General features: G+C 42.8%; 1 protein-coding gene across 3 annotated transcripts in view; it reads right to left on the reverse strand.

Moving 5' to 3' along the window:
- Positions 1-2,846: 2,846 nt before the first annotated feature.
- LOC125446562 (N-acetyllactosaminide alpha-1,3-galactosyltransferase-like) overlaps positions 2,847-14,223 on the reverse strand; it is a 33,671-nt gene continuing 22,294 nt past the window's right edge. For all 3 annotated transcript variants that reach the window (XM_048520240.2, XM_048520239.2, XM_048520241.2), the window contains exons 4-5: positions 5,056-5,193; positions 2,847-4,280 (exon numbers count right to left, since the gene is read on the reverse strand). In XM_048520240.2, the coding sequence (XP_048376197.1) occupies positions 3,596-4,280; positions 5,056-5,193 (823 nt within the window). In that variant the 3' untranslated portion in view covers positions 2,847-3,595. The remainder of the gene's footprint in view (positions 4,281-5,055; positions 5,194-14,223) is intronic.

Here is a 14,223-nt window from a genome sequence, read left to right on the forward strand (position 1 = left end):
AACCAGTGACAAGTGGTGTCCAGCAAGGTTCAATGTTGGGGCCGCAGCTGTTCACTTTATATTTTAATGATCTGGATGAAGGGACTGGGGGCATTCTGGCAAAGTTTGCTGATGATATGAAGATAGGTGGACCGGCAGGTAGTACTGAGGAGGTGGGGAAGCTGCAGAAAGATTTAGACAGTTTAGGAGAGTGGTCCAGGAAATGGCTGATGAAATTCAATGTGAGTAAATGTGAGGTTTTGCACTTTGGGAAAAAAGAATACAGGCATGGACTATTTTCTAAATGGTGAGAAAATTTGCAAAGCAGAAGTACAAAGGGATCTGGGAGGGTTGGTCCAGGATTCTCTAAAGGTTAACTTGCAGGTAGAGTCCGTGATTAAGAATGCGAATGTAATGTTGTCGTTTATCTCAAGAGGGTTGGAATATAAAAGCAGCGATGTGCTTCTGAGGCTTTATAAAGCTCTAGTTAGGCCCCATTTAGAATACTATGTCCAATTTTGGGCCCCACACCTCAGGAAGGACATACTGGTCCTGGAGCGTGTCCAGCGGAGATTAACACGGATGATCCCTAGAATGGTAGGTTTAACATACGATGAACGGCTGAGGATCATGGGATTGTATTCATTAGAGTTTAGAAGGTTGAGGGGAGATCTCATAGAAACTTACAAGATAATGTATGGCTTAGAAAGAGTGGACGCTGGGACATTGTTTCCGTTAGGTGGGGAGACTAGGACCCGTGGGCACAGCCTTAGAATTAGAGGGGGTAAAATTAAAACGGAAATGAGACATTTCTTCAGCCAGAGAGTGTTGGGCCTGTGGAATTCATTGCCACGGAGCGTAGTAGAGGCCAGGACATTAAATGTCTTCTAGGCAGAGATTGATAAATTCTTGATCTCACAAGGAATCAAGGGCCACCGGGAGAGTGCAGGGAAGTGGAGTTGAATTGCCCATCAGCCATGATGAAATGGCGGAGTGGCCTCAATGGGCTGAATGGCCTTACTTCCACTCCTATGTCTTATGGTCTTATGGTTGGTTATAGCCAAGATAGTTAGTACCCTGTATTCGGAATCTTACCCCTTCTCAGTACAATACACGCATAATTCATATATTATTGCTTCCCTGTGTGTTTCTCACTGATCTACTGTATGCCTGCTTTATTATTTACCTTCCCAAAATGTGTGAGATACTGCTGCCCTTCAGACTTTTAAAATATGGCTTTATCAGTGTCCAATCCTCTGCTACATTTATGCTTACATCTCCTCTCTCGACACTCCAAATTAATGTTTTTCTCCAAAATGATCCTTCACCAAATAATTCTGGATAACTTGCATTGCTGATCTGAATAATTACTAGATGTAGTTTATTAATAGCCTGTAACTGGAGGTGTTTTAATTAGAGGGTAGGAGACTGAGAGGGTCATGATTGAAATAAATATAATTATGACGAGTGTAGATAGGAAAAAACCTTTTTGTTAAAAGCAGTGATTTACTAGTAGTGTTGACTTAGACCCAGTGATATCTATGCTCTTTGTTTTTGTGGTGTTGGGCAGCCCGTGTAGTTGACTTACCAGCATACTCAAAGTCTAGTCAGAGGTTCATAGAATCCCTACAGCATGGAAACAGGCCCTTTGGCCCATCAACTACACTGACCCTCTGAAGAGCATCCTACCCCAGCCCATTCGCTGACCCTGTCCCTGCGTTTCCCATGGCTAATCCATCTAGCCTGCACACTCTGGACACTATGGGCAATTTAGCCTGGCCAATCCACCTAACCTGCACATCTTTGGACTATGAGAGGAAATCAGAGCATCTGGAGGAAACCCAAGCAGACACAGGGAGAACATTCGAGCTCCACACATAGAGTCACCAAGGGTGGAATTGGACCCCAGGTCCCTGCTGCCATGAAGTGGCATTGCTAAGCGTTGTCACCCCTTTGCTTGCTAGGTTTGCTTGCTTCTTTTGAAAAAGAGCTGAGCGCAATCTGCCCAGGGCTGTAAGATGCTACAGATGGTTGTTTGCACAACCCAGACCATCAGGGAAACTAAGTTCCCATCCATGGACACCATTCACATGTCTCCTTGCTGTGGAAAGACTACCAACATCATCGAAGACTCATCCCATCCCAGTAATGCTTTCCCAAAACCTCTGCCATCAGGCAGAAGATACAGAAGCTTGAACACATGTGCCAGCAAGTTAAAGAACAACTTCTCTGCCATTATTAGACTGATGAATAGACTCTGTAACTTCAAATAATGTTGATCTTGTTACTGTTGTTCTGGCTTCCCGCATGTCCTGTGCAGTGTAACCTGCACGCCTCAGTCTGCCCTAATCTTTTCATCCTATGATCTGTATGTCCTTGCTTACTATGATCTGTCTGTACTGCTCACAAAGTTTTTCTCTGTATTTAGGTACGTGTGACAATAAATCAAATCAATCAATTAGGACTGGCCATTAAGTTAGGGTCTTGGCAACGGTCTGTACGGCATGACCACTGCTTTGGCACAAATCTGGACACTGTGATCACTTGAAATTTACAGAAAACCAAGAAAGAATTGATTCACCTGGACAGCCATAAAATGGGTGACTTGCGCAATGTAAACCTGTTGCTCACTATTTGTGATTCACTGATTGCCATTTGTCACTGTGAAGAAATGCAGCTGGTAAGTATCCGTTCAAATTATATCCTGACACTGAATAGAAAGAAAAAGCCCTTCAAGCTGTATGTCTTCACAATTAGCATTGCATTTTGACAGAAAGCAGGGAGGATATAATTATGTATAAGCTTTGCAAAAACTTAGATCGGTGAAGTCCACTACCATGACCGGTTTCAGATCATCGAAAGGCACAATTAATTTTTATTTAAAACTCCTGGCAATAATACAGAAAAGCTCGTCCTGATTTAAAAGCAAACATGTTTAAAGCTTACACACCTTTCAGTACAAATCAAGCCTAATTTGATTACTTTGCTTGTTTCCCCACAATTGTCAATAATTATCTTTTCAACAAACCAACCGATTAATTTTAAAAGAAGTTATGGATTATGCTTCAAATATGGTTCATGAAATAGAGTCTTCATTCTAATTATCTTCACTGTAACAAATTTCTAATTCATCTTCTGAAATCTTGAATGCTGTCTCTTTTAATCATCTTACCAGAATCCACTTCAGGATTGCTTGACCACATTTTTTTCTTGGTAATTGAGAGGGATTACTTTTGGGTGGTGGGGGGAGGAGGTTTGTGATGAGGAGAAGACTGTTTACAACACTGAGGGAAAGAGGCTGCTCCTCAGACACACATGCTGAGCGCAATATTGGAGTAACTGATTGAGCGACAGTCGGAGTAAGTACATTCATCTCCCCAGATGAAATGACTGAGGTTAGTTCCACTCGTAAAATTCCTGAATAGAAAAATTGGCCCCAAACTGTCAGCCCTTCCCCTGTTATCAGCATTAAAGACTGCATAATTCTTGTCTGGAATTGTTTCATTCAAAGATGTGAAATTATGTTGCTGTTCGGCTTTGATGATTGACAAGAGACAGTCCCAGTCAAATGGTGATAACCCAGCAACAGGAAATGTTTAGGAGACTCCTCTCCCATTCAATTGTCACGTAATTTCTTATAGTCCTTGGGCATCCATTTCATCCTGACATACCTGATATATTTGGCTGGCCTTCGATCCCAGCAATACTCAGGAGATAAGAGCTTGGCAGGTTTGTGATCCAGAAAGTAACGGTTCAAGTGGCTCTCGTCATGCCAGATCGCCTCGACACCTCTGCTTTTGTCTCTGATGATCCCATCGAGGCAGCTCCTAGTCAGGTTGAGAATCGTGTCAGGTGTGCCTCCGAAAACAGCAGCGTGATAATAGAAATCTCCCTCATCTGATGCAATGTAAGCCGCTGAGTTCGGTCTACGCTCGTAGGTGAATTGGTTGCGGCTGGCAGTAAGGAATGCAGAGTGGATCTGAGCGATCGAGTCTGCCAAAGCTTCCGTCCCAAAGCGCCCCACAAAGACCTGGTCGACATCAAAGCAGAATAGGTAGGTGACCTCGAAACGGATCTTATCCTGGATAAGGTCGTTGATTTGCTGCATCCGCATCATGCTGATGTCCTGCCAGCGAGAATGTTTGGGAACGTTGATCACGTTCATGGTCCGTCCCGGAGACACCTTCAAGGCAGGGACTTTGCTGTCATTGTCTACCATCACATAGTAGGTCACCTGGAATCCTGTCATGAAGTGCTGTTCTGCCGACTCCAAGAAATCCTTCAGATACCTGTCAACGTATCTGATGGGGAGGACAACAAAGGTCAAAAATTCTTCCAATCCTAAAGGTCCCTCTAAAAGCTACATTTTTTATCCTGCTTCATTGACATTGACAGAAAGTAGTCAATTTCAAATTGTCATTTGGAATGACCAGAGGTCAAATTTTTTTCCATGGGTGAGCATGAACTGTGTGGGAGAGGTCATTTCACCTATCAAGAAGTCAACTAGGTGAATATTTGCAGGATTAGGATATGTGTAGGGATTAGGGTAGCACTGGAATTCATTTTATTTGTTTGTTCATAAGAGTTAGGAATCATCATACAAGGATCTCGAGAGAGCAGGGCAGTGGACTGGTGCATTACTTTTCCATGCTGTATAACTCTATGACTCGATGACTATGGGGAGAGGACATAATTGTGAGATTAGTTTGGGATTCTTACTATGGGGACTACAGGGCAATAGGATTAATTTGGGATTGGCACAGGGTTGTGGGGAATATGGCGGCTGCAGAATTAAGTGAGGATTGAGACAAGGTTACTGGGCAATAGGAGAGCAGTGGGACTAATTTAGAGCTGTGGGAAATGGGGGAGGGCACAGTAGGATTGACTTCACACTGATCAGGGTTCTTGGGAAACAATGGGGCAGTGGAATTAATTTGGGATAGATATTTGGATACGGGTCGGAGATGAATCTGTGAGGTGAGTTTTCACATTGGATCAATATTAAATTAGTCGATTAATTAAACAAGTTAGAGGGTATCAGAAATGCAAATCTGACAGCTAGTCTTTCTACCTTACCGTCCAATTGCAAAAACTGTCAGGCCAATCACCACCTTCTTCTGAATGTAGAATTCATCACGTTCCACTGGGTTAAAGGTCCCTTCCCACATAATAGGAGCACCCCATGAGGTCTTTGTCTGCTGATCGGTAACAGCACTTCAAACAGAACAAAGATGTTAACAGCCATAGTCAACAAGGAGTCCTCATCGCAAGATATTTTCTTTTAACCCCCTCCAATGGTTTAAACCCAGGTACTAACATATTCCAAAGAAAGGTTCGCGGTGAGGGTCAGTGATGTGCCCATCTTCTCAAAATAAGTCATGCCATGAGCATATCTTTAAAATTGCATCAAAGAAATTGTGAACTATTATGGTTTAGAATCTGTCTGCTCTTAAATATGGCTGCTTTCTGTGATGATTATCAGAAGTAGATGCTGGAATAGTAGTATAGTGGTAATGTCACTAGACTACCAATCCAGAGGCATGGACAATGCTTCCACTTGTGAGGGAATATAAGATGAACTGGAGGCAGAAATGTGCAGACAAATTAGGGCACAATCCAATATCGAATAACAATTCCATGGGGCATTTCAATTACCCAGATATCAATTGAATAGAAGAGGTAGGTAAAGAGAATTAGGAAATGGAATTTCTCCAAAATGTGCAATATTTCTTTCAAAACCAATATTTAAAAACACCAACAAAGGAAGATTTGTTACTGAATCTGGTAATGATGAATGGTGAAATTCCTTGAGGACATTACTTGCATCGTGGACAATGGGGAACCTGTGGATATGGTGTATCTGGATTTCCAGAAGGCATTTGACAAGGTGCCATACCAAAGGCTGCTACATAAGACAAAGTTGTATGGTGTTACAGGTAATGTATTGGCATGGATAGAGAATTGGTTGACAAGTAGAAAGCAAATAGTATGGGTAAATGGGCGTTTTTCTGATTGGCAGTCAGTGGCTAGTGGTGTGCCTCAGGGATCAGTGTTAGGACCTCAATTGTTTACAATTTACAGCGATGATTTGGAGTTGGGGACTAAGTGTGGTGTGTCAAAATTTGCAGATGACACTAAGGTGAGTGGTAGAGCAAAGTGTGCAGAAGACACAAAGTCTACTGTGAGATATAGATAGTCCAAGTGAGTGGGCGAAGGTCTGGCAGATGGAGTACAATGTTGATAAGTGTGAGGTCATCCATTTTGGTAAGAATAACAGCAAAATGGACTATGTTTTAAATGGTAAAAAAATTGCAGCACACTGCTGTGCAAAGGGACTTGGCATGAATCGCTGAAGGTGGGATTGCAGGTGCAGCAGGTAATTAAAAAGGCAAATGGAATTTTGTCTGCCATTTCTCGAGGGATGGCGTTTAATAACAGGGAGTCTATGCCGCAGCTGTATAGGGTCCTGGTGAGGCTGCACCTGGAGTACTGTGTGCAGTTTTGGTCTCCTTACTTGAGAAGACATATACTGGCACTGGAGGGAGTGCAGGGGAGATTCACTCGGTTGATTCCAGAGTTGAGAGGGTTGGAATATGATGAGAGACTGAATAGACTGGGATTATACTCATTGGAATTCAGAAGAATGAGGGGAGATCTTATAGAAACATGTAAGATTATGAAGGGAATAGATAAGGTGGAGGCAGGGAGGTTGTTTCCACTAGCAGGTGAATCTAGAACTAGAGGGCATCGCCTCAAAATATGTAGAACTGAGGTCAGGAGGAACTTCTTCACCCAAAGGGTGGTGAATCTTTGGAATTCCCTGCCCAGTGAAGTGGTTTAAGTTACCTTACTGAAAGTTTTTAAGGCAAGGCTAAGATAAATTTTTGAACAGTAAAGGAATTAAGGGTTATGGTGAGTGGGCAGGGTAGGTGGAACTGAGTCTCAAAGATCAGCCATGATCTTATTAAATGGCAGGGCACGCTCGAGGGGCCAGATGGCCTACTCCTGCTCCTAGTTCTTATGACTGAAGCAGGTATGAATATAAGCTGAAGATCATTTAAACAATAGTGGCCATAACATAATATGCTTTAAGATAATATTAGATAACGAAAACCTGATCAGGCCAAAGATGTGGATTGGCCATGGGAAATTCAGGATTACAAGAATAGGTTCGGGGTTGAACCTGGGTGGGATGATCTTTGAAGAGTTAGTGTGGACTTGTTGGGCCAAATGGCCTATTTCCACACTGTAGAGATTCTATGATCCACTAAAAGAAAACAGCATTAGGAAGGCAAATAGAAACAATTAAATTCAATCTCTTTAGTAATATATTGAATTTTTTCTCTAGTATGTCATGAAAAATGGAAGTATGTGATGGGAATAGGATCATAAGGGAGAGACACATTATTCCATAGATACAACAAAGAGGTGGCAGAAGTATCAAATAATTATTTTCTTCCATTTTTAATCAGGCAGATATAATATTTTTGAAGATAATATTGAGTGATAAAATGAGAAATGAGATAAGTGAATTTAAGATAAAGGAAGGTGTATGAAATAAACTAAACAACTCAATGAGGATAAAGTCCTGTTCCAGGTAGATTGATTCCATATATTTTTATGTAGAACCTAGAAAAGTGATAATAAAGGCATTACTGCTCATATCTAACAATGCTTTGGATATAGGTGCAGGAACAGATGGTTGGTGATAGCAAATGTCATGAAATATTAACAAAAGGTGACAGAACATGGACCAGTAAGTTTCATATAACCGGTAGGGAAGTAATGGAATCCTTCCCAAAGGAGACAATAAAAGAACATCTCGAAAGGAGAAGTGTAATAATAATTGTCAGCTTGGATTTCAAAAAGGAAAGTCCTGTTTGAACAACTTTATCTACTTTTTTTTGTGGAAGTAAATGTAATTCATCTGGATTTCTAAAAGACCTTCAATTCCAAATGAGACTAACAAATGAGATCTGTGACTGTGACTAAGGCGACATGTGGAAGAATGTGGTTAGCAGCTGATTTTAACTCAGAAGGCAGAGCGTGGGAGTGAAGGATAGTTATTCAGAGTCAAAAGAGTTGAGATGCTTCACAAGGATCAGCTCTGGAACCGTTGCTGTTCACAATTTACCTGAATGATTTGTACTTTGAAATCAAAAACGCAACTTCTCAATTTAAAGATTGCATCAAATTGTAGAGGGGCAGTGATGTAACTAACCATAAGACCGTAAGTTTCTGGGTCCACTGTTGTTTATCTTTTAAATAGACAATTTGGGAGCATGGTTAGCATGGTTTGCAGATGACACCAAAATTGGTGGTACAGTGGAGAAGGTTATCTAAGATTACAAGGGAATTTTGATCAATTGGGCTAATGGGCTGACGTGGCAGAACTTAATTTGGATAAGTGTGAGATGCTGCATTTTGGTAAGATGATAAAATGCAGGGGCAATACAGTTAATAGAGGGCACTGGGGACTGTTGTCGAACAGGGGGGGTGAAATGAAGGATGTTGCTTCACAGATACACTGGTTGGTTTGGAAGGTGTTGAGCATACTGGCCATGATTGCTCAGACCATTGTGTATAGGAGTTGGGACGTCATGTTGCAGTTGTTGGTGAGGCCCACATACAGTTCTGGGTTTCCTGTTATAGGAAGGATATTATTAAATTTAAGAGGATTCAGAAAAGATTTACAATGTTGTTGCAAGAATTGGAGGTTTTGAGTTATAAGGAGAGGCTACATAGACTGCGACCTTTTCTGCTGGAGCGTAGGAGGTTGAGGTGTGACCTTACAGAGGTTTTTAAAATCATGAGAGACATAGATAAGATGAATAGCAAAGATCGTTTCCTGAGGGTAGGCGAGTTCAAAAAGAGGGAGCATATTTTTAAGGTGAGAGGAGAAAGATTTAAAAGGGATCTGAGGGGCAACGTTTTCACACAGAGGGTGGTTCGTGCGTGGAATGAAGAGGAAGGAGTAGATGCAGATACAGTTACAACATTTTTTAGATGACTTTTAGACTGGTACAAGAATAAGAAAGGTTTAGAGGGATGTGGGCCAAATGCAGGCAGTGGGTCTAGTTTAGTTTGAAAACATTGATCAGCATGGATGAGTTGGACTGAAGGATCTGTTTCTTTGCTCTATGATTCTGACTCCATGACTCTTAACAGAAGTAAGCCATTCGACCCATTGAGTCTTTTCAACCATTCAATGAGATCATATGGGATCTGATAATCCTCAACTTCACTGTCTTGCCTTTTCCCTGTAACTCTTGATCCCCTTATTGAACGAAACTAATCTGCCTACCTCAGCCTTGAATATATTTAATGACCCAGTCTTGAAAGTCCTCTGCCATAAAGAATTCCAAAGGTTCAGTATCCTGTGAGAGAAGAAATTCCTCCTCATCTCCAATTTAAATGGCAACTTCTCACTCTGAGATTACAAACTCTGGTCCTCAACTCTCCCGCATGAGTAAACAATCTTTCCATATCTATGAGAGATAATGGGAACTGCAGATGCTGGAGAATTCCAAGATAATAAAATGTGAGGCTGGATGAACACAGCAGGCCAAGCAGCATCTCAGGAGCACAAAAGCTGACGTTTCGGGCCTAGACCCTTCATCAGAGAGGGGGATGGGGAGACGGAACTGGAATAAATAGGGAGGGAGGGGGAGGCGGACCCAAGACGGAGAGCAAAGAAGACAAGTGGAGAGAGTATAGGTGGGGAGGCAGGCAGGGGACAGGTCAGTCCAGGGAAGACGGACAGGTCAAGGAGGTGGGATGAGGTTAGTAGGTAGCTGGGGGTGCGGCCTGGGGTGGGAGGAAGGGACGGGTGAGAGGAAGAACCGGCCAGGGAGGCAGAGACAGGCCGGACTGGTTTTGGGATGCAGTGGGTGGGGGGGAAGAGCTGGGCTGGTTGTGTGGTGCAGTGGGGGGAGGGGACGAACCAGGCCGGTCCAGGGACGCAGCAGGGGAAGGGGAGACCCCGAAACTGGTGAAGTCCACATCGACACCATATGGCTGCAGGGTTCCCAGGCGGAACATGAGTTGCTGTTCCTGCAACCCTCGGGTGGCATCACTGTGGCAGTGCAGGAGGCCCACGATGGACACGTCATCCAGAGAATGGGAGGGGGAGCGGAAATGGTCCGCGACTGGGAGGCGCAGCTGCTTGCCGCGAACTGAGCGGAGGTGCTCTGCAAAGCGGTCCCCAAGCCATTCTCTGGATGACGTGTCCATCGTGGGCCTCCTGCACTGCCACAGTGATGCCACCCGAGGGTTGCAGGAACAGCAACTCATGTTCCGTCTGGGAACCCTGCAGCCATATGGTGTCGATGTGGACTTCACCAGTTTCGGGGTCTCCCCTTCCCCTGCTGCGTCCCTGGACCGGCCTGGTTCGTCCCCTCCCCCCACTGCACCACACAACCAGCCCAGCTCTTCCCCCCCACCCACTGCATCCCAAAACCAGTCCGGCCTGTCTCTGCCTCCCTGGCCGATTCTTCCTCTCGCCTGTCCCTTCCTCCCACCCCAGGCCGCACCCCCAGCTACCTACTAACCTCATCCCACCTCCTTGACCTGTCCATCTTCCCTGGACTGACCTGTCCCCTGCCTGCCTCCTCACCTATACTCTCTCCACTTGTCTTCTTTGCTCTCCGTCTTGGGTCCGCCTCCCCCTCTCTCCCTATTTATTCCAGTTCCCTCTCCCCATCCCCCTCTCTGATGAAGGGTCTAGGCCCGAAACGTCAGCTTTTGTGCTCCTGAGATGCTGCTTGGCCTGCTGTGTTCATCCAGCCTCACATTTTATTTCCATATCTATCATGTCCATTCCCCTAAGAATCTTAAATGTTGCAACAGGGTGTCCTATCATTAAATCTGTAAATTCCAATGACTACAAGCCCAACTTACCCAACCTCTCCCAATAGGAAAGTCTCTCCATACCCACAAACATCCTACTGAAACTTCTCTGGATTGCTTCCACTGCTTGTACATTTTTACTTAAGTAAAGGCATCAGAACTGTTCACAGTATTCTGAGTGTTGTCTGATTAATGCCCTGTATAGTTTTAGTAAGACCTTCCAATGTTTACTCCCACTCCCTTTGAAATAAAAGCAACAGTGCATTTGCCTTTGTTCTTAAGTGTAGAAACTGGACGCTAGCTTTTCGTGGTTCATGGAAAAGAACTCCCTATTCCTGCAAATATTGATTTCTGCAATCTTTCTCTATTTAAATAATACTCAACTCATTTATTTTTCCAGCCAAAGTGCATAACCTCACATTTTCTGAAATTACACTTCATCTGCCAAGTTTTCACTCACTAACTCAACCTGCTCCTATCCCTGCATAAAGTCTTCATGTCATCCTCACTACTTGCCTTCCTATCTGTTTTTGTGTAATCAGCAAGCTTAAATTTAGGCCATTTTCTTCCATCATTCAAGTGTTGAATATATAGTAAATAATGATGTCCCCAGCAGTGATCCCTATGGTGTTCCATTAGTTACAGGTTGCCATCCTGAAAATGCTTCCTTTTTTTATTCTTCAGCCAATCCTCTAACCATGAGAATTTACTCATCTCAAAGCGATTTTTATATATATATTACCATATTCAATTTCTTTTGGAAATCTAAATATATTATGCCTTTTGGCACCCCTCCATCTTCCCTGCTTGTTATTTTCTCAAAGAACTCAAGCTAATTTGTCAGCATGATTTCCCCTTCATAAAGCCATACTGACCCCACTTGATTATGTTGTTCATTTCTGAACGTTCTGTTATTACATCTTTTATAATGGCAACATTTTTCAAAATAATAGATGTAAAGCTGACTAGGCTATAGTGTTTCTTTTCCCTCCCTCCCGTTTTTAATAAGGGCGTTACATAGGCAGTTTTCCAGTTCTCTGGGACTTTTCCAGAATTTAATGACATTTGGAAGATTGCTACACTGCAGCCACCATCTCAGTAGCTAGTTCCTTTAAAATTCTAGATTGCAACCCATCAGATCTTATTATGTTTGTTTCACTCCCCAAATCTTTAGCCACTTGATTATTTGATCTCAAAATACAACCACGTTGATCATCAGTACTTGGACCATATATTAGCAAGGTCATGGCAAAACACTAAGCTTTACTTCTAGAGTCAGCTACTGCAAAAGTAGGGATGTCATGTTAAGTCTTTTGAAAATGAATGTTGGTAAGATCACACTTAGAGTTTTATGAACAGATCTGGTTACCATATTATAGAAAGGATATGGAGAAACAGGAGAAAGAATTGCCAGGCTGTGTCTATTATTTCTTGAAAAAGGAGACTGAAGGGTGACATCATAAAGCTGTTTCATATGACCAAAAGTTTTTGTTATAGAATGTTATAGAAGAATGTTTCTTCTTGTAGGGAGATAGAGGCCATCAATGCAAAATGGTCACCAGTAAACCTAATTGGAAATTCAGAAGAATTTGTTTACCCAAAGAGCGATGATAATGTGGAACTTGCTACCTACTTAAGTGACCAGTGTAGATGCAATTAAGAAGAAGCGAGACAGACAGAAGAGAAAGAATGCAGTAGATAATTACAGTAGATCCAGATCATAAAACTTGGAGGAGGTTTCTATAGAAAGTGGCCTGTTTTTTGTGTGCGCGTTCGATGTATGTAATAAAATGATTTCCAGGACTTTTGACAACTCAAAGCACTTTACAGCCAGTTAAGCATTTTGCTGTAGAATGGGGAACACGGCTACCAGCATTTTTCGTGTAGTCCTTCATGGAATTGTGAACATTGCTGGCCAATTCAGCATTTGTTGCTTATCCTCAAATGTCTTTGACAAGGTAGTAGAGGTGAATTTCTGCATATCTGATACACAGTAGAGTGATAATGGCAGAGATAACAAAGTGTGAAGCTGGATGAACACAGCAGGCCAAGCAGCACGTCAGGAGCACAAAAGCTGACGTTTCGGGCCTAAACCCTTCACCAGAGACTCTGATGAAGTGTCAAGGCCCAAAACGTCAGCTTTTGTGCTCCTGAGATGCTGCTTGGCCTGCTGCGTTCATCCAGCTTCACAATTTGTTATCTCAGATTCTCCAGCAACTGCAGTTCCCATTATCTGTGATAATGGCAAATGTCCATCTGCAAAAAAACACCCTGAGCTTCCAGTTGTCTGCCATTTTAACACACCACCTTGTTCCCTGGCCAACATCTGTGTCTCAGGCTTGTTTCTGATATACTGCATCCCTAGTTTTTTCAGTTTTTATTGATTGTGACAATGGCCATGTGTTCCGTGATGCTAACTAACACATATAGAGTAATAGAAGCATACACCACAGAAACAGGCCTTTTGGCCCAACTGGTCCATGCCAGCCAGGCTTCCTAAACTGAACTGGTCCCATCTGCCTGTGTTTGGCTCATTCCCCTCTAATCCTTTCCTATTTATGTACGTGTCCAAACTTCTTTTAAATACCGTAATTGTACCCATCTTTATCAATTCTTCTGGCAGCTTGTTTCATATATGCACCACACTGAGTGTGAAAAAGTTGCCCTCAGGTCCCTTTTAAAACTTCCCACTCTCAACTATGCCCTCTAGTTTTGGCCTCCACCTACGCGGGGGAATGACTTTAGCTATTCACCTTACCGAAGCCCGTCATGATTTTATAAGCCTCTATAAGGTCACCCATCAGCAGCCGATGCTCAAGGGAAACAAGTCCCAGTCTATTTAGCCTCTCCTCAGAACTGCAACCCTCTGTCCTTGTAAATCGATTTTCCACCCTTTCCACTTTAATAACATCCTTCCTATCGCAGCACAACCAGAATTGCATGTTGTACCCTAAAAGTAGCCTTACCAATGTCTTGTACAGCTGTAACAAGACGTTCCAACTCCTGTACACAATGCTCTGACTGATAAGCGTGCCAAATGCCTTCTTCACCACCTTGTCCACCTATGACACCACTTTCCAGGAACAATGTATTTGCACCCTTAGATCTCTCTGTTTAACATCACTACCCAGGGCCACACCATTTCTCCTGTCCCAGCTTGATCTTATCAAAATGCAAAGTCTCGCATTTATTTGCTTTAAAATCCATACCTATTGATCAGGCCAACGTAGACCTCAACTTTATTAGCCTGGGATTTCATTGCTAAATGAGTTGTATATATTTCTCATAAGATTTCTAATGAATAGGTGTCATTCTTGGAATGGATTTTGAATTTGGCATTCCTGCATAAAGCAGTTATAGAAAGATCCAATCTTCACTGCCAGTAAAACTGATGCA

Source organism: Stegostoma tigrinum, chromosome 34, assembly GCF_030684315.1.
Source record: "Stegostoma tigrinum isolate sSteTig4 chromosome 34, sSteTig4.hap1, whole genome shotgun sequence".
Classification (NCBI taxonomy): Eukaryota; Metazoa; Chordata; class Chondrichthyes; order Orectolobiformes; family Stegostomatidae; genus Stegostoma; species Stegostoma tigrinum.